Source organism: Phasianus colchicus, chromosome 18, assembly GCF_987193195.1.
Source record: "Phasianus colchicus chromosome 18, bPhaCol1.hap1.1, whole genome shotgun sequence".
Taxonomy (NCBI): domain Eukaryota; kingdom Metazoa; phylum Chordata; class Aves; order Galliformes; family Phasianidae; genus Phasianus; species Phasianus colchicus.
In genome coordinates, this window is record NC_143453.1 from 8,181,269 (window position 1) to 8,199,412 (window position 18,144).

General features: G+C 43.4%; 1 protein-coding gene and 1 long non-coding RNA gene across 2 annotated transcripts; one reads left to right on the top strand and one right to left on the bottom strand.

The window, feature by feature from the left end:
- Nucleotides 1-1,194: 1,194 nt before the first annotated feature.
- Nucleotides 1,195-14,211, bottom strand: VPS37B (VPS37B subunit of ESCRT-I). The gene is made up of 4 exons (XM_031592621.2): nucleotides 14,029-14,211; nucleotides 7,190-7,361; nucleotides 6,483-6,565; nucleotides 1,195-5,351 (listed from the first exon to the last, which is right to left on the bottom strand). Exons 1-4 carry the CDS (start codon nucleotides 14,131-14,133, stop codon nucleotides 4,869-4,871), a joined length of 843 nt encoding a protein of 280 aa, XP_031448481.1. The 5' UTR covers nucleotides 14,134-14,211; the 3' UTR covers nucleotides 1,195-4,868.
- Nucleotides 14,212-14,277: 66 nt separating this feature from the next.
- LOC116228631 (uncharacterized) lies at nucleotides 14,278-18,136 on the top strand. Its single transcript, XR_004166805.2, has 3 exons — nucleotides 14,278-14,426; nucleotides 15,562-15,627; nucleotides 17,545-18,136. It is a non-coding gene; the product is annotated as an uncharacterized LOC116228631 (long non-coding RNA).
- Nucleotides 18,137-18,144: the final 8 nt, after the last annotated feature.

An 18,144-nucleotide genomic window follows, 5' to 3' on the forward strand; every position in this document is an offset into this window, starting at 1 on the left:
AGAGCAGCTCGAGTTCAGTGCCGCTGAGAGTGAAATTTTAAAAACACCCCTCTTTCTGATCACTGGCAAGAAAAGGGCACTGAAATTAAGCACACCAATAGGAAGCACTGCTCTAGGAAGCCAGGTGAAAGGCAGCTTTGTGAAAACGTGTAAACAGAGAGAAAGGGACAAACCTGCGAAAGCCTTGTGTCAAGGTTGAGTAGAGTAATAGGCAGCTAGGGATTGCAAGTGTACAGAAGGGTGTGCGTGGGCTTGCACAGCATCCAAATCCATCTTTCAAAGAGAAAGGAGGACACAAGATGTGAAATACTGCCCATGTACCCAACACCACACAGCTTGCACATCTGTGCCATTCCATTTAGTTACCTGTGACACATCTGGGTCCCTCCAGCATCACAGCACACTGTGTGACTTCTCCTCCGGGGAAGGAATGGTCCCATCTGAAGCCCAGCCTCAGCACAGGCACTTCCTGAAGCTCGGGGTGCACCTCTCAGCCCCACAACACAAAAGGGGCTGCCGTGAATTCTTCTAAGAGCTGTGAAGGAGCTGCGGCTTTTACATAACAGCACCTCCTCCCCTCGCCCACCCGACTGAGTCAGCACGGTTTGCTGTATCTGTCGTTTCCTATTTCGGTGTTAGCAGGAGGTTAGCAAGTCTCCACAGCCACCACAAATGGAACACATCAAGAAAAACATTTTAAAAGGGATTTTCTTCTATCTATTAACATCAGTTATTCTGCAGGAGGACTTCTATTCTACACCACTATTCAAGTGACAGATATTACATCATGTTCTTTCTGCCATCTGACTCATATTCCTAAATAACTTCGGTTGACTCATTTCTCCTAACTTGACTTGGCTGAATTCTTTTTCCTCCATTAACAAAAGAAAAGCAGGCTTCCCCCTTTTCCCAGAGCAGGAATTCAGATGCTTCCATTCTAGGTAATGGTGGGAAACAAGAACAGATTCCAACTTTGCTACGACTGAGATGTACAGAATCTGAGTATACCTGTCCATTATCAGTGACACACCAAGTGGACTCACTATAACCAACTGAGCAATGGATTTGTTATGAAGTTATTTTCCTGCTAATTTAAGTTCCGCATTCACCTACTGCTGTTATCTTACTAAATACACACATCATCAGTATTAAAAAACATGAGCCTACACGATTAAATGAAGCCACAATGGAGCGTGACACCAAGAGAGATACGATGTTTTATTTAAAATCAGACCACAGTAGATTACAGAAAGACTTATTATGCAAACAAATCCACTGTACATTTCACAACTCACCAGGCATATAAAATTGCCCCTTTATTTGACTGTCCAGGATTACACAGAGGAACTGTTCAGGTGCAGGACAACTCTGCCTCCTCTGAGCTCAGTGTTTGCCAAGTAGCTCCAAATTGTCTATGTGAGCTCTACTTCTTTCCAGTTTGAGAGGGCAAAGAAGTCCAAAAGAGGCGGAGGCTGAGGTTGTGGACATGGGGGCACTCACAGCCACCCATGAGCAACTGTGCCCAGGGCCCTGCCTCCTGGAACCACACAGCTCTTATCCTAAACAGTCCCTCCAAGATCAGTGGCACAAAAATGACCCATGTGGATCAGCTTAGTCAGACCCAGCCTCCAAGGGACAGCGTGGAAGTGCAGAGAATCCTGGAGTTTGAGCCCTTCAATGCTGATCATTATTTAAACCCCCTTCCCCCCAAACAGACCCCCCTCCCCAAAAAAACAACCAAAAACCCAACAAACAAACCAACAACCCTATCTGCATATAATTGAATTAGTCATAACTTAGAAAATCTGCATACAAAAAGACTGGCAAAAGTAATGCCATCCAAATAGAGCATTTTCAATGCTACCAACACTCTAAAGCCGTGTTACACATCATGTTTAAAAGATTTTTCTCCACTCCAATTGCTTTGGGGAAGTATATGCTATTTGCAGCAGACATTAAGAATCCTCGAGACAACATAATATATATTTTGGCAAGCATACTGAGCCAGCCCCCTCCCCCCAAGTCTCTGCTTGCCTATGGCATTATAATCTATCTTATCAACAGTGCAAATTAGTACAGTCCTAAACATCCTAGCCATAGCAGAATTGATTAGCTCTAACAGAACAGGAGAAGCTGTCAAAGGGCAACAGTTGAAACCACCGACACACCTCTTGCCCAACTCATTCACATTAGTGTTTCTGAAAGGGTTTAAACAGCTTTCCACGATCATTTTTCTCCTATACCCTTAAACATCACCAGCAGTCAAGTATATATTTACAGTTTGTGCGCATCCACACGCAATTAATGGCAAAACATCTTCTGTGAGCAGCTGGATTTCAGTTATGGGATTGCTATAACTGAAACATCACATTAGTTATATCACCTATGTTCAAACTAACCCATCAGTGAAGGCAACTATAAGCTTACAAATAGCAGATACAGTTTTTTCCTAAAGTACAAGGGTGAGAGTTTCTAGAAGAAAAGTGCTCTTGAAGAGCCCTTAAATCAGTTAAGCAATGGCTATTCAAATGATAAAATATCCTAGTATTACAATCACAGGTAGTGATCCTAAGGCACATCAGCCACATGCATATGCAACAATGCATTGTTTTGCTCTCTGACAGAAAAACTGCATTAGCTTTGTCTGTATTTAGTTAGCACAAGAGTTTGTTTTTAGATAAAGTATCCCTGAAAGGTCTCGTTATCACAAAAGTTACCAAAAGACAGAAAATTTAACAAGTCGTAAAAATACTTTTGAACTACTAACACCAATAAAGTTAGTTACATAAAATGCAGTGCAAAATCACAGTACACTTACCTATCACCTCTGTGACTTCTGAGGATCTGCAACTCTGAGAAAAAAAGTTGGCACTGGAGAAGTGTAAAATATACCTGGCTGTTTTTATTAAATGCTAGCAAAACTGATTGGAGAGTGTTGTAGAGTTGGTGTAGGAGGCTCCATGTATGAATTTCTGTACTCAGTCATCACCCTGGGAGCTCCCAGCCACCTTTCTTCTTCCTAGGACACAAATCCTTTCTACAGCAGATTTATGTTTAGCACTCAGACACAACAGCTGCCATCCAAATACCAGCACTAATAGCACAGCAAAATTATTTTGAAACATGTCATAATTAACCATGCTTACACAAAGCTTCAATGATAAAATAATACCAAGAAAAGAAGATACACTATTTTAAAAAACACATCTTGTACCATCACTAGATTACAGAGAAAACACACTTTGCAAACAAATCCAATGCACGTTGCTTCACAAACTCCCCCATCTACAGAAACTTTCCAGATTTACACTGGGGAATGGGTTTAGATGCCAGTAACAGTGACCAGCCTTCTGCCCTTTGTCACCAGAAGGCAAAGCAAGCTAAATAACCGTATTTTCGGAACAGACAGCTTCCTGTTATGAGATTAATTTCAGATTAGTACTTGCTTGCAACCACCACACTCCAGAGGAAATGATTAAGGGACAATCTAGGGCTTTACATAAAGAAAAACAAGATCAGATGTTCTATTCTGACTGAAGCTGCTTGTAGTACAGTCTTCTAAACTATGCAGTGTATTCCAGGACAGTGATAAGAGTGTTTTAAATAATAGAGAAGATATATCACAAATTCTGGATGATGCCTTTCTTAAACTGCCATGAAGTAGTCGAAAGTTTTTTTTGCAGAAGTGACAGTTAATTTGTGGTCATATTCTGCATGAGCCACAAGTGCTGAGATTTGCCTCCCCTGCTGCAGGATTCAATTACCAGCACTCACCCGCACCTTAGGCTTCAAGAGTCATACTGAGAATGAAACATGTTCTGCCGTAGGAAGCCTCCCCCTCTGGTATAAAAAGCCAAGAACAGATTATGTAAGAGGCAAACAGCAACCACAGAACTCAAAAACCTTCTGTTTTGACTTCTTGCAGAGAAATATTAACTGCAAATTCCAAATAGATAAGCATGCCAAGAACTGCACAACGAAATTGTGAGCAATTACATGATATGAAAATCCAATACTTAATTAAGAAAATACCCTGCCTAGATTCTTGGAATCAGGTGATATCAAAAGCTAAGCACTAGTTTAAATTAAAAAAAAAAACAAACAAAAAAACAATCACTTCTGTATGCAGGGTATGGGGAAAAAAAACTGTAGGAAAGACTTAGTAGGTAAAGAAATAAAAATGCCTGTAAAAAAGTTTCTGTACAATTTAGTTAAATTTCAAGAGACCAGGACTCTCAGGATACCAGCTATTTAGGAATGGGAAGAGTGTGTACTTTTATTATGAAAAGTCTAAGGTAACAACTGAAATGTAGAAACAAAACTCTTGTAACTTTCAATAATTAAAAAGAACTTTATCTGACAAGTTTCACCTCAGTGAGCTCTCTGTGCACCTGGCCAGAATTGCCACAGTCTGGGTGCACTACAAAAGCTGCTATTGAGGTCCATTAAAACTCTTCATCCAGAATTCAGATATGGCTGTTACCATACAAACACTGGCACTGACAGAATTCTTTAGGGAGACAAATAGCTTTGCCACACCACATCCAGCTGCAATGGGAACACACCAGAACAGAACAGACACTGATCTGCCATCGCTAAAGAATTCAGAGAGATTTAAAACGTCAGGAAATCCGCTGTGCACTCTTGCACATTTAGCCCTTACCACCTTCCTAGAAAATCCTCATTGTCACTGATATTTGAAAACAATAATATCCACCAGACATAATTTCAGACCTCTGTGCCAGAGCTCAAATTTTATACTCCATTGTGCAAAAAATAGAGGCTTTCCACTGCCTACGTTAAGTCTCTGACAGGGGGAGAAAAAGGAACAATAAGCACCAATACGTAAGTCAGGCGCACCAAAATATTCACTGGAGGATGAAACCAGGATGTGGTGGAAAGCGAGGCGGTCTTTGGGGAAGAGCTGGAGGATACTGTGGTACAAACTGAGATGGGCATCCCGGCTGTGGCAACTGACTCGTGGCCTGAGCTCCAGCTCGAGGTGGGAGAGGAGGATACGGAGCACCTGGATAAGAAACAGCTGGTCCTGAACTCGCGGCCGCAGTAAACGGAGTAGGAAAGCGTCCTGCTGGGACAGAAGGTGGAGGGGGAGGTATTCGTCGGGGTGCAGCTGAAGGAGGAGGGTTTGCATCCGAATCTTGAGGTGCTGGCGTTGTGTCGGCTGCCCGCGGCTGAGGCTGCGCCAGTGGAAGTCTCTGTCCCTTCAGCACCATCTCTTGGAGCTTCTCAATTTTCACCCGCCGCAGGTGAGCCAGCTTACGCTTGCTCTGGTACTCATCAATGAAGGAATCCAGTGGGATTTCACCATCAAGAAATTTTTCCGCCATGTTCTGTCAAATATGGAATAACCTCTTAGAAAACTGCACGCTCCAAGACAACCTAAAGAGCTCGCAGCCTAAAAATAACATTTTGCCTGTGATTCTCCATTTGCGTGCGCACCATGATGGGCATGCTAAGAATTGTGAGCAGAATTTTGAAGCAGTTATTACTCAGATGCACTGGGAGTTAAATACCATCTTTACTGAAATTTATACAGAAGTAACAGCAGTAAGAACATCTGAATTTAGCTCTGATCATTCCCTTGATCATCAGAGACAGGACTGAATCGAGTGCAACAGCTTTCCAGAATGCCAGCAAAGCTGAATCACAGGTTAGAACTGCTTGCAATGCCAGCAGAAACGTGGAGAACTCAGCACAGGGAGGCAGATTATTGCTAAGGCAGGTTTAAGACTCATGCTTACTTGCAACAAAGTAAACCTTAGGGTAAATGATGCTTTAATAATTAAAAGACTTGACCACACATATAATCATGAAATTCAACTTGTCCTGGGAACATCTTTTTGTAAGCACAACTCAGGGCCAAAAAGATCTTTTCCCCTGATGCTATGTAGTTATAGAGAATATCCTACAGCCAGATCTGCAAACAAAACTAACCACTTCCACTGCTCTAAAAATAAACCACCCATCAAGCAGTGACCACTGGCATCTAGACAGATACGCTGAAATCACAATGGAATATTCCACCAGAACTGCTGCAAAGTGAGCCCTCTCATCCTACCAACCATCACAGGCACAGTCTTTCATAGGTTACTAATTGACATTTGTAATGGATCAATACATACACCAGGCAGACGCCATTAAAAAGATTTCCATGTTCATTCGTTATTAGTTTGAATGCAATGCCAAGGAACTAAGAGCATTTGGCTTTCATTGCTGAAAACCAGCATCCTCTTAAACTTCAAAAATCTCAAGAGCAAAAAATTACTGAGAGAAATCTCACTGAAATCAAATGACTGTTAATGACGTTCAAAGCAAAGACCAGATCATGTTTTCAAAAATATCCCTTTAGATTATTACATGTTCAACGATATACTTCAGCTACATACACCCAAAGTCTTCCCTAATGGTTAGAAAGGTTAGAAATGGTTAGAAAGAACTGAATTGTACTGTCCTTTCCTTACCTCTGTGTCTTCCTCAATCTTAGCCCCCTCGGTCTGAAGGAGCGCTAGCAGTGTCTCCAGTGAGGCATTACTGGATTGTCTGTCTGCAAAGGCATGAAAAGAAAATAAATGACAGCTGTTTGTATGTGACTTCTCAACGAAGCTATAAAGTGTCAGCCAGCACAGAAATTGTCTGTGTGCATATGTACAAACAGTATACTCTAATGTCTTAGATGGGGTGATCTACAGTGAGAAAATACAACATTTAAGTAGTTTAAGGATACAGGCACAGTGCTACAAAGCTGTGATTTAATTCTAATTTTATGTTCACGATAATGAAAGAAATCACTTTCAGAAGTGCAGTATCAGATGCACAATACTTCATAACTCAGTATGGAATGAGAACATTAAATACAGGAATGTTTGCTTTATGATTAATCACAGAGAATTCAAATTGTGTTTTGCTTTTAAACAAGGTGGACAAATTCAGTTGTTTAGACAACAACAGCTAGGTAACCACAACAGGAACAGAAAGAATCCACAGCGTGTTTCTGGGTGTAACAGATACTCAGCAATGATCTAGCTCCAAGCTTTATGAGAATAACATTTCATTTGTTACTTTAACTTATAAAGCTAAAGATGAGAGCACGCAAAAATAATAAAGTGCACAACAGCTTTTAGATTCACTTATAGAACAGCCAATCATCATAATCAACAGAAAATGTTACCTAATTTTGTTTTCTTTATCTGGTACGCTTCAAAAAGAACTTGCAGCTCTTGATATTTTTGAGTCAAAGTTGCTTTCAAAGACTCCAACTTTGGCTGGTACAGAAGATTGCCTTCTGCCAGACTGCGGTTGCTGGCGAGTGTCATGTCCTTGCTGTGCTGAACATTTTGGGCCTGCAAGAAGAAAGGTCCATGAAATGACAGTGCAAACATTAAGCAGCATTAATGGCTATGTAGACAACTGCAGAATTTCAAAACACGAACGGCAGAAATAAGCAATTTGTGAAGTCAGCACTACTGTACTGAACCTGAAATGATGCTTTTGGACTTCTTGTAGTTTGCTCATACCTACACATGCTCATGATTTCATCAAGGCAGCCTTCATGAGCTTTGGGAAAGCCAGTGTTTGGAGAAGTCTGCTCTGGATGTCACATTAGATTCATTAAAAGATTCAGACAGAAAAAAAAAAACCCAAAAACAGGGAATAAAAAGCAAGGGATCCAATTTCAGTCTGACTCAACAAGTGGGACAACTTTTCCATGGCACAACAGAGATTCTGTTCATCCACCCTCAAAATCAATGACATGTTTGGTGCACTTTTTGTGACCTCCTACATCAATAAACCCCTTGTACAGGGCAGAACTAAAAACACAGTGGCTTCCTCCTTTCACGCTCACGGGCTGATACAGCAGTGCCACACCTCTGAAAAAGAGTAAGCCTGAACAAGCTATTGACAGCCCCGAAAGTGAGAGGATCAGAATTCAGGTATTCTTGGCACTCTGGGCACACTGGCAAGTGCAGCAGGTGAAAATATTTCTCAAGTGTACAACAGTATCTTCAAAAGCACTTCCTTTAGGAACATTTATACGCCACTTTAATCTGCTAACTTCAAATTTGGCTTAGATACACCTTTGGCCCCAGATACTGCTCCGAAATACCAAAGTTGCACTTTCTTTTCCCCTGTTCTTGCAAAACAACTTTAAAAAAAAAAAATCATAAAGGATAATGCTGAGTCCTAAAGACTGCATCAATCAAACCAGAATTCTGTTCCCAAGTTGTACAAATGGAAGAAACTGGCTTTGTAACACTGTTTTGTCTTCTCAGGATTCTCGCATCAAGCCTCAACAGCTTCCAGTCCTCTGCTCGTCTTCAACTTGAACACTTTCCAAGAATAAAAAGAGAACTCTCTCTTCTCACTTTCAAATCCAATGCAAAATAATATAAATTAAACTGGTTGCTTTCGCGTGTTTGTTCCCACATGATCCAACTCTGCTAGACTTGCTTTTCAAAAGCTGAAGCCCCTGTTTTACAATATTTTCCTAACTATTATGAATGGAACCAAAAAGCACTGTTTCACAGCTCAATGACTGACACACAGCTTCTTACCAACCAACCTCCCTCCACCACAGGTTTTATTACTGAGCTGCCTTCTGAACTGCCAAAGACTGCACTAAAAGATGAACGCTTTCTGACTCCGCTCCTCTTTCAGCACTTTAATGAGCAAACAACTTCCTTCAAGCAACTCAGATTTGATCTGGTGATTGCATTTTCTCAGCTCATAAGGCTGATGTTCTCATTTCAAAGCGGCTGTGCAGTCAGCCTGGGAGGACCAGTTTTATGGGTGGACTTTGATCTTTCTTTGGGATGAAGACGATGTTAGGTACATTTTTGCTAGAGGAAAAAAGGGTGGAATGAAAGATACACAAATCTATAAACGTTTCAAGTACAACTCCCAGGGAAAGGAAATTGCTTAAATCATATGTTGTAAAGAAGAGAAGAAAGGCAGAATAACAGAAGAAGCTTCCTGAAATGAGATGAAGCTCAAGTAACTCTCAGGGACCCTGACTGACTGCGAAGGAGGAAACAAACACCCAACTTCTACAAGGACTTTCTGAAGAACTTCTACAGCATGATGAATCTGTAAAGATGAATAAATATCCTCCTAACAGGATATATCTTGTAAATATACGGAACAATCAGTACTACGACAGCACTTGTAAAGACATATTTACCTGGCTTGATGGCAAACAAGGTGAGCCAGCCAGGTGTAACAGCGAGCGATTCCTTCTGCTATCCCTACCTACTGACATCTGATCCTTGTGGTCTAATGCATGTTTAGGTGAAAGCCTAATATAGGTTAGTTTAAAACAGAAGAAAAGTTGACATATTAGTTTTCGTGAAATTACACAAGACTTAGTGACTCAAAGCTTTCCACAAGCTGCTAAGAAGGGCACACTTTTCTGCAGAAGTTGATCAAAAACAGGATTCACACGTCATGATCAGGTGTCCTCACTTCCAGCATTAGACTCTGTCTCACATTTCTTTTCTAAAAAAAAAAATGGACCGTTGAACAGATGAGACACTTGCATAGAATCTTGCTTAAAACTGTGAGAAGCAGCAAGCCTTCAATCACAAGGCAAACCAAAGAACAACTTATTTCCAAAGCAAAGGTGAAGACTCATTCATTTGTATGGGACGTTTGAATGTTTCACCTCATGGCAAGAAGTTTGAAGTTTGTGGAGGGACGAAATTCTGTTCATAACAAATAGAACAAACCAATGCAACTCGAATACAATCACAATTTAAAAAAAAACAGAATCATATCTGGCATGGATGAGAATTCAGTTTAATAATCTTTCCTGCAAATGTTCCGCCACACTTGAGAATAAATTCAAGGAATCTGAAAAGCAAATACTTAAAAAGCCCTAAAGAAAAACTTTCAAAGAGTGGACCGACTCAAAACCCAACAAACGCACAGCTATGAAATATCATCAGCATCAAAGGAGCAGTGCAGCATGATCAGCCATTGAGATCACCAGTGGAGCACAACGTATGCCCTCCGCATCGCTTCATGGCTTTCACGAGCCCAGGACAACAGCTGCAACCAGAGAGGCAAGGAATAAATCCAACCTGAGTTATTTTGCTGTCAGACCTGTTGTGTGACAAAAAAAATTGATAAAGAGAATTGCTGCACTGCATCAAATGTTCACCTGCCCAACGGAAGCAGCAAGCAAACAGCACACAACCAGCGGAATTGCTAACAAGACTTTGAGGTCATGAACACTTCAGCAAGCAGGAAATCTTGATCTTCAAATAGATGAAAAATACCAGTCAGAATCATGAGACATAACGAGACAGGATGATGGTACTACTTTTTTTTTTTTTTCTTTTTACTGTTGAGGTCTCCCCATGAATCCTGAATGGGGAAACAGGACAGATGGATGGAGTGGAGCACCCTGAGACCAAACTGCAGCACAGGAAGGTTAACAAAGCCAAATGCAGGGCTTGTGCAGCCCTTCTAATCCTCAGATGCTTAAAGAGTGCCCATTACCAACTGATAGTTTCAAAAAGAAGTCTCTTAAGGAGCTACAAATAAAACAAAAAAACCCCACCCAAACAAACTATCAAACTGTTCCATTTTGACTGCTTTATAGATGGCAGACATCCACGCTTTCCTTTAAGGTTTCTCTGGTGTTTTTCCAGCCTTTCATTCTTTCTTTTTCCAGCCTTTATCATTCTCACATTCTTTCTTTCATTTTTAGGGACAAAGCTTGCTGTCACACTGCAGAAGTGCAACTGTGCACATTTGGAGTGACAAATTAACCCCTGAAATAGGAGCTAACAGGTGCAGGGGAGGAGAATAAAGACTTCTGGTATAGAAAATGTATGAGAGCTTTTCATCAAATGCTGGTGAATGATAATAGAGCTTCTAACGGCATCAGCTTGGTAATAAATATTAATACATAATCCAAAGTAATTAGGTTTGCTAAATTTAGGTCGTCTCCCAATTATGTACATACTGGTTTTAAAAATGAGGAAATAAAGGTTAAGAGGCGAGTTTCAGTTCCTTGCTGTTTGCTCCAGAGGAAAGTGCTGCACAGAGCCGCAATCGGTGCCATTACACACAGGCAGGTTATCATCAGATGCTTTGCTGGAATACAGAACTCAGTCATTGTCACCATGTCTAAACCCTAACTCTACAGCTAAATTTCACGTTTGGCAAACAAGAACACAACCACTCACACTGTGTGGTTTTAGGGCAGGATGAGGAATCCGGGCATGCGTTCACATAGTTTGAACTCGGACTTTCTGCGCTTCCCCTGCTTCTTTAAACAGTTTTTGAGAATAACACTGAAAAACCCCTCCTGTGCTTGCCAGCGTACTCCGAAATGCTGGAGCAAGAGGATGGCAATACATTTTTTGATGACTCCATTTCACGTAATTAAAGTCTTGAAAAGCAAACAACTTTTGGCAGCAGAACTCGAGCACGCAGTAACACAATGCTGCACTGTTCCTGAAGCAAAGATCCAGCACAGGTCAAGAGAAAACCAATTCTCACCACAGAAATTCATCGAAGCACCACCAGAATCACATCACAAACTTGCTGAGACTGACTTTTATGAACAATGTGCTTTTATTTCGTGAAGATGAATCCTGTCAACGTACAACAGAGATTAACCTCAAAGGATTATCACAAAAACTCCTCCGTTTTAAAAGCCTGGGAGTACCAGACAATTGGCTTCCTTCCTCTTTCCAATAGACAAGATGTTCCTTGTTCAGGAGCTGAAAGCCCAGAGGCTTCAAAAACAACCTTACAGACAGAAAAAGCAGCTTAGCTCTTTGATGCCCTGTTTTCACATACCTGGGGCTATGGTGCACAGGACACTGTACAAGCATATTACCTCAGTGAAATATATATGTGTGCACAGCCACACAGATTTTTATATATATATAGATAGATATGTGCATACACCCCCATGATGACACATACAAATACTGCACAAGTGCTGAGCACTCCCTTTAGGGCTGGGAAAGAGCCTATTTTTAGCTATTAGCAAGAAAGCCAAGTGATTTTCCAAATCCTTCTCTTTGTGAACAAAACATTGGTTTTTTGAGCTGGGTTTCCCTTGCAACAAGGAGTACAAAGGTTTCTTCCATTACAAAATAATCAGCTTTAGCCCATTTTGCCACCGAAAATACAAGTGACCTCAAAGGAGTGACTCAGGAATCACGATTTAGTTAGTGTGCCCCAATTAAGTTATCAATTTTAAGGACTTTGGAACAACCCTATGACAAAGGTACACACAGACCGAAAACGTGATTTCTACACAAGCAGCGGTGAAGCCAGCACAGTTCCCCCTTAATGCTCAGGATTTCCCTCTCCCTCTTCCTGCTGCATACTTCACAGCGCAAACTCGGAACCCAGCAGCACAAAGCCAAGGAGCAAAAACTTCAACGAAGGCAAAAGCAGAATGAGGATGAAGCATTCAAGAACGGCCACTTCCAAGATGGATAAACACTTTTGAGTTGGACATGCTCTACTAAAAGCCTCCGTGCACAATAAAAGAGGATTACAGCAGACAGTAGTGTCACTGTATTTCCACACAGCTCAAATACCTTCAAACCTAGCCACACTTTCCAAACACCACAAAATATTCCCTCAGGCCCAGAGAACTTTACTCTACAATTTAAAAGCCTTCTGCTGCCAACTAAAGAGGAAAGCTGGAGGGTCACATTGTGAATATGCTCTAATTCTGCACTAAGAGAGAATCTTTGTACTGAGGTCATGAGGTCTGTTGCTGCTTCTGATGCAGTCTGAAGCACGTATTGACAAATAATAAGCAGACTGCTGAGCGAGGCCATCTGCTAGCATACCTGGACAGAGGTTACATGAAATCAGTGATACTGCACCCAGCTAAAGCCACATCTGCACTGAGCTAGAGCACATTACAACCTGTAGACTTTTCCTAAATATTTTGTCCTTACACAGAAAGGTTCTCCTGCCTGCCAGTAACCCACCAGCATCTCTAAGGCCTTTCCACGCTTTGCTCTTTTACAGCAGTATCAGTTTCCTCAACAGTTTCTTAAGTTTTCATATAAGCCTGTATTTTGAGAAGCCGTTACACTCAGCCTCAATGCACAAATCTATTTACACAAAGGGCAGAAGATGGACAGCAGAGCAAGAACGTCCCTGGCTCACCTTCCTGCCACAGCCCAGCCCTGCAGGGCCGCCCCACCTGTGAGTCCTCAGCAGTTTGCTTGGAGGTCACCCAGAACGATTTCCTTGGAAGCACCAAAAGGGTTACAGCTACAAGAATTTTTCCCTGGGACTTCTTTACATTAAAACAAAAGGAATTAATACAACAGCCAGAGAAGCAGAGAACGTTTCTCTCAAAACCTTCACGTAAGCTGCTTCATATTTGCTGCTGGCCGATCTTTTAGGAGTGTTTGCTGGGAGAGACTCCATCAACACCGTAATACAGCATTCACTGGCACGCAGAAAACCCCATAAAGGAGGAAGGCAGCAGCACGAAGCACACGGGCTTCTATTTAACGTGAACAAGCGCAGCCCCAGACGCACGGCTCGGAGCCTGACACGCTGACAAAGACATTCCGAGAGCAGAGGAGCAACAGCAGGCCGGGCAGCCCAGCACAGAGCCGCTCTTCTCACGGTCCGAGGGCTGGGACAGCCAGAACACCCTGACAGAACCCCTCCTGCTGTCCCAGGCGTGAAAACAGGGCTGCATTAAACGGAGGAAACGGGGATAAACAGGAAAAAAAATAAGGGAGGAAATAAAAGAAAGGGCAACGGGGGGGGAAAGGGGGGGGGTCCAACAAGGGAAAAAAACAACAGGGAATAAATAAGGAAAAACCCGGTGCCACCTTCACTCCGGCGGCGGCTCCTCAGCAGCAGGCGGGCGCTGTCAGCCCCCCCGGCCCGGCCGCCGCACAAAGGCGGGGAGGACGGAGGGGAGAAGGGGGGAAACGGGCGGCCGAGTCCCGGGGCGCCCCGAGGGCAAAACCGCATCCCGGCGGTGCGGCCGCACAGCGCTCCGCTCACCTCTTCCATCTCGCGGGCCATTCCCTGCAGCCGCTCCTCATCGTCCAGCAGCGCGCTGAGCTCCTGCAGGCTCAGCCCCTCCAGCCGCCCCGCGTCCAGCGCCATGGCGGCGCGGCCCCGCTCCCGCCGACCGGAAGTGCCTCGGCCCCACCGCCCCGACCCGCCGGGCACCGCCCTGGGCGCCCCCTGCTGGGGGGGCGGAGCGGCAGCGGGAGGGGAGGAGAAGGCCGGGCCGGGCCGCGCCGCCGCGGGGGGGCGGCACCCAAAGGGCGGGAAGCGGGGCGGTGTGGCCGCGCGGCCGGGCGCTCGGCTCCGTGCGCGTCGTCCGGCTCGGTCTTCGACGCCGTCGCGGTGCCGCAGAGACGCGCCGCCGGTCGGTGGGCGCCCGTCTGGCTGCTGTGAGTGAGGAGGGAAATCGGTGTAACTGTCGAACTCGGCTTCCTCCCCGGGCTGCGACGTGGTCACAGCGAAGCACAAAAGAGGGACTGCGTTATTGTTTGAGGCTGAATACCCATTTAGGTTAAAAATAGCTAAAAATGGTAACTTGCCCAGCTTTGGTGCTGGCCCTTTGTCCGCCTTGAGCACTTTCTTCAAGCACGAGGGTCAAGAAGTGATCCAACAAAGGCGCGTTTTATAGAGGCGCTTTAAACAAAGGCGTACCTCAAAAGAAGCGTTTTGGCGGGCTGAGAGCTGGGGCTGCACGGCGTGGAGGGGAGCGCAGAGCTGAGAGCGGCTGGCAGCGTGTGGTGGGGCTGCGAGAAAGGAAAGCCGGGCTCTTTATCAGGGTCTGTTGTGAAAGCAGAAGGGGAAATGGCTTCAAGCTTAAAGACAGGAGGTTTAGACTGGGTAAAAGGAAGAGGTTTTTATACTGAGGGCAGTGGGTGCACAGGGAGGTGGCGGTGCCCCATCTCTGCAGGTACCCGCGGTCAGAGGACGGGGCTGTGGGCACTGATGGAGCTGTGGGTGTCCCTGTGCACTGCAGGCAGTGGGACTACGTGATCTTTCAACGTCCCTTGCGACTCAAATGATTCAATGAATCTACACCTGCAAAAGTGCACATCATCACCACTTCGCTGTGCGCTCTGTGGTAACACTCGGGAGCAGCAGCTCTCCAATTACCGCTGATGATAGCGTGGCTGATGCATACAATTATGCCTGGAAATAATTAATTGTGTTAGCATAGCTGAGATTGTATGCATCTCTGGGCATGCACCACCTCCTGCACTGGTTCTGTGGCTGATTGTGGGTGTGGGTGTGCTGGTTTCCATGTGTGTGACTGCAGAGAGAACCAGGATGAACCAAATGAGCCAGATAGGAAATGGCCGTGTGGCACTGTTCTTGGTGTTTAGCATTTTTGATCTAACTGAAAAATCATACCATGAACTGAATCAATCTCTGTTGTAATCCTATCTAGTTATAATGATATGGGTCTCATTCAGACCCAGTACTTCCTGGCAGACATGAATGAAGACATGACAGCTGAATATTTGGGGTTTGTCCTGCAACTAAACTCAGCTGTCTGTTATCCCACAGGTCCAAGGACCACCAATTCGTCACAGTTCATCCAAGTGTGATGCAAATAGAGCACACCCAGAGCAGGTAGGAAAGGGCTGTGCACCTGGCAGCTGTGCTTGCTGAGGGTGGGGAGAACACAATTAGAGATATGGGCATCTGTCCGTTCCTCCACGTCAGCATGCCCACGTGGTGCTGTGGTATGTGTTGTGCTGTTCCCCGTGTGGGTGCTTTGCTCAGGGCAAAGATGAGTAAGAAGCTGTACCCTTTGGTGGTGACATGGGTTTTCACAGCCTGACCTTGTCACTTAAACCAGGAGGTAGCTGCGATGCCAGCATGATGTCATATAGTGTGTTAGCACATGCCTGTCAAAAATGCAGTTACACTCTGCTGTTACCCCATTCTGTACATCTGTGCACACATGCAAATACACTTATACACACATATATAAACAGGAATTAGTTGAGGGGTTAAAAGAAAACCCTTCTTCTCAAGGATGATTTTAGCATAGCATAGCTAGATAATTGGTATGGGGGGAGTGTGGTTTAGAAGAGTCTGACTCAGCTTCATGTTGTAAATCTAGTCTTACCACTGCCTTTCTGTGTGATCCTGAATGCTGTCAGCTTCTCTTAACCATAGGCCTTTTGCTTAAAATGAAAATTAATAATAACTGCTCAGTCCCACACTGAGGGTGGAGAGGGGGAGCTCACACTGAGTAGTGCTTCTAGAGGTACCAAGGGTGAGTATCTCTGGGGAAGGGCATTGTTATCATTGTTATCATTGTATTGTCAGTATGCTGTCAGGAAAGATGGTTCAGTATTGCAGTGATCTTCTAAGGGGATCTGCTCTGTTTTATTGCTCTAGTTACTATGGAATGGTTATTTGAATCTGTCAATGGTAATCAGTACTAAATTAGTTAAAAGCCTCATCATGTAGAACGATGAAGTCCTCACAAAACGTAGCACAAGGAAAACATAATTTATGTGTGCTCAAATACGACAGATCTTGAAAACACACATGCACCTATGCAGGTAAGTTTGGGTTCTGGAGATGTCAGAGAGGATTGTCAGTATTAAACATCTGGTGGTTTTTAGTACTTTGATCAGCATCTGTGAGTTTGGCCAGAAAAGCAACTGAAGTTGAGAGACAAAATAAGGGTCAGCTGCTTTGGAATATGTATTCTACTTGGGCAAGTTGGAAGGTGGCTTTCAACTCAGCAGCCTTCATGAAGGGTTTTGTGGCAGCACATCACTTAGGCAGAATGTGAAGAATAGAAGATAAAATAGAATTTTTGGCTACAGGGATCATCAAATATCGGGGTACTACAATCTGAGATTTATCAGATTTATCCAAGCTCTGAATCCTCTTTACTTTTGCTAAAATCCTTTCAAAAGGTGACAGTATTTACGAACATTAAAAATGAAAGCAGGTAAAGTATAGAAGTTGTGATTTCTTATTAGAGGAGAAGTAGAACAAAAAACATTCAGAACGCTACAGTGGAAGACATGTCATGATTAATAAGGAGTCAGGCTTCAGTCATGGGGAGAACTGGCACCCAGCCCAGTTTAATTTAAATGTTAGATTTGTTTTATTTTTTTTTAAAACCTGATCCTGGATTTCGTTCTGTCATCTCATATTCTTTTACAGTCAGTAGCACTACGTGTATGCACATTTATTATATTTAGACATATTTTGCAAGTCACCTTCACAACAACTTCTTTCCTTCTCCTGGAAAAACTGGTTGGTTACGTAGAGACTGAATTTGCAAGTCTAATCTTTGGAGTTTATTAACCCTTATTAGTCTGGTTGCTCAATAGTTAGGTAAGTTCTCAGGCTTATTTGCAATTTAATTTCCTTTTATTTTGAAGTCCATGCTTCTGTCTAGATTTTATGATTTAAATTCCTTCACATATGAAAAAGACCTGCATATTCAGCATTCTGGAAGAGGAGGAGTAGTTCTGTTGGAAAGGGCAAGAATTAACTGACAGTGCTGTTTCCACTCAGGAATCCACAGGCATGAAAAGAGAAACGGGTTTTATACCTGCATCTGCATTCCTTAGGCTTACAGTGAAGCTAGAGCAGAAAGGGCAGACTAAGATGCAGCTCTGAACCTGAACTGGAAACACTGCGTATTTGCTTGTGGTATTTCCAGACCTGCTGAAGACCTAGAAAGCCCAGCCTCTGAAACACATTCAACTGCATGCTGAGGCAGTTTGGTGCACTGGGAAATGAGTTGCTGGAATAAACATGGCTATGTTTTTTTCCATCATGCTGCGTTTCAGTTTACTGGGTCACTCAGCCACACACCTTGTCTGTGCAAAGGTACAAAGGTCAACATGTGTCTTTGGGGGATGGCTAAGACTACAGGATCTACTATTGAACTTTGTCTTGGATAAGGTTCTCTAATGTTTAAATCAAATCAATCTCTGGTTGTATGTATTAACAGGATCTGTTCTTGAACTTTATCTTGGATAGGGCTGTCCAATACTTAAATAAATCTGTGGTTAGACATATTACAGAGAATGGTTTAAGCTTATTAACAGTGAGGAAAACAACCTACTATGGAGCACGGAGTCAACCTTTACAATCATGTATGCTTTCAGG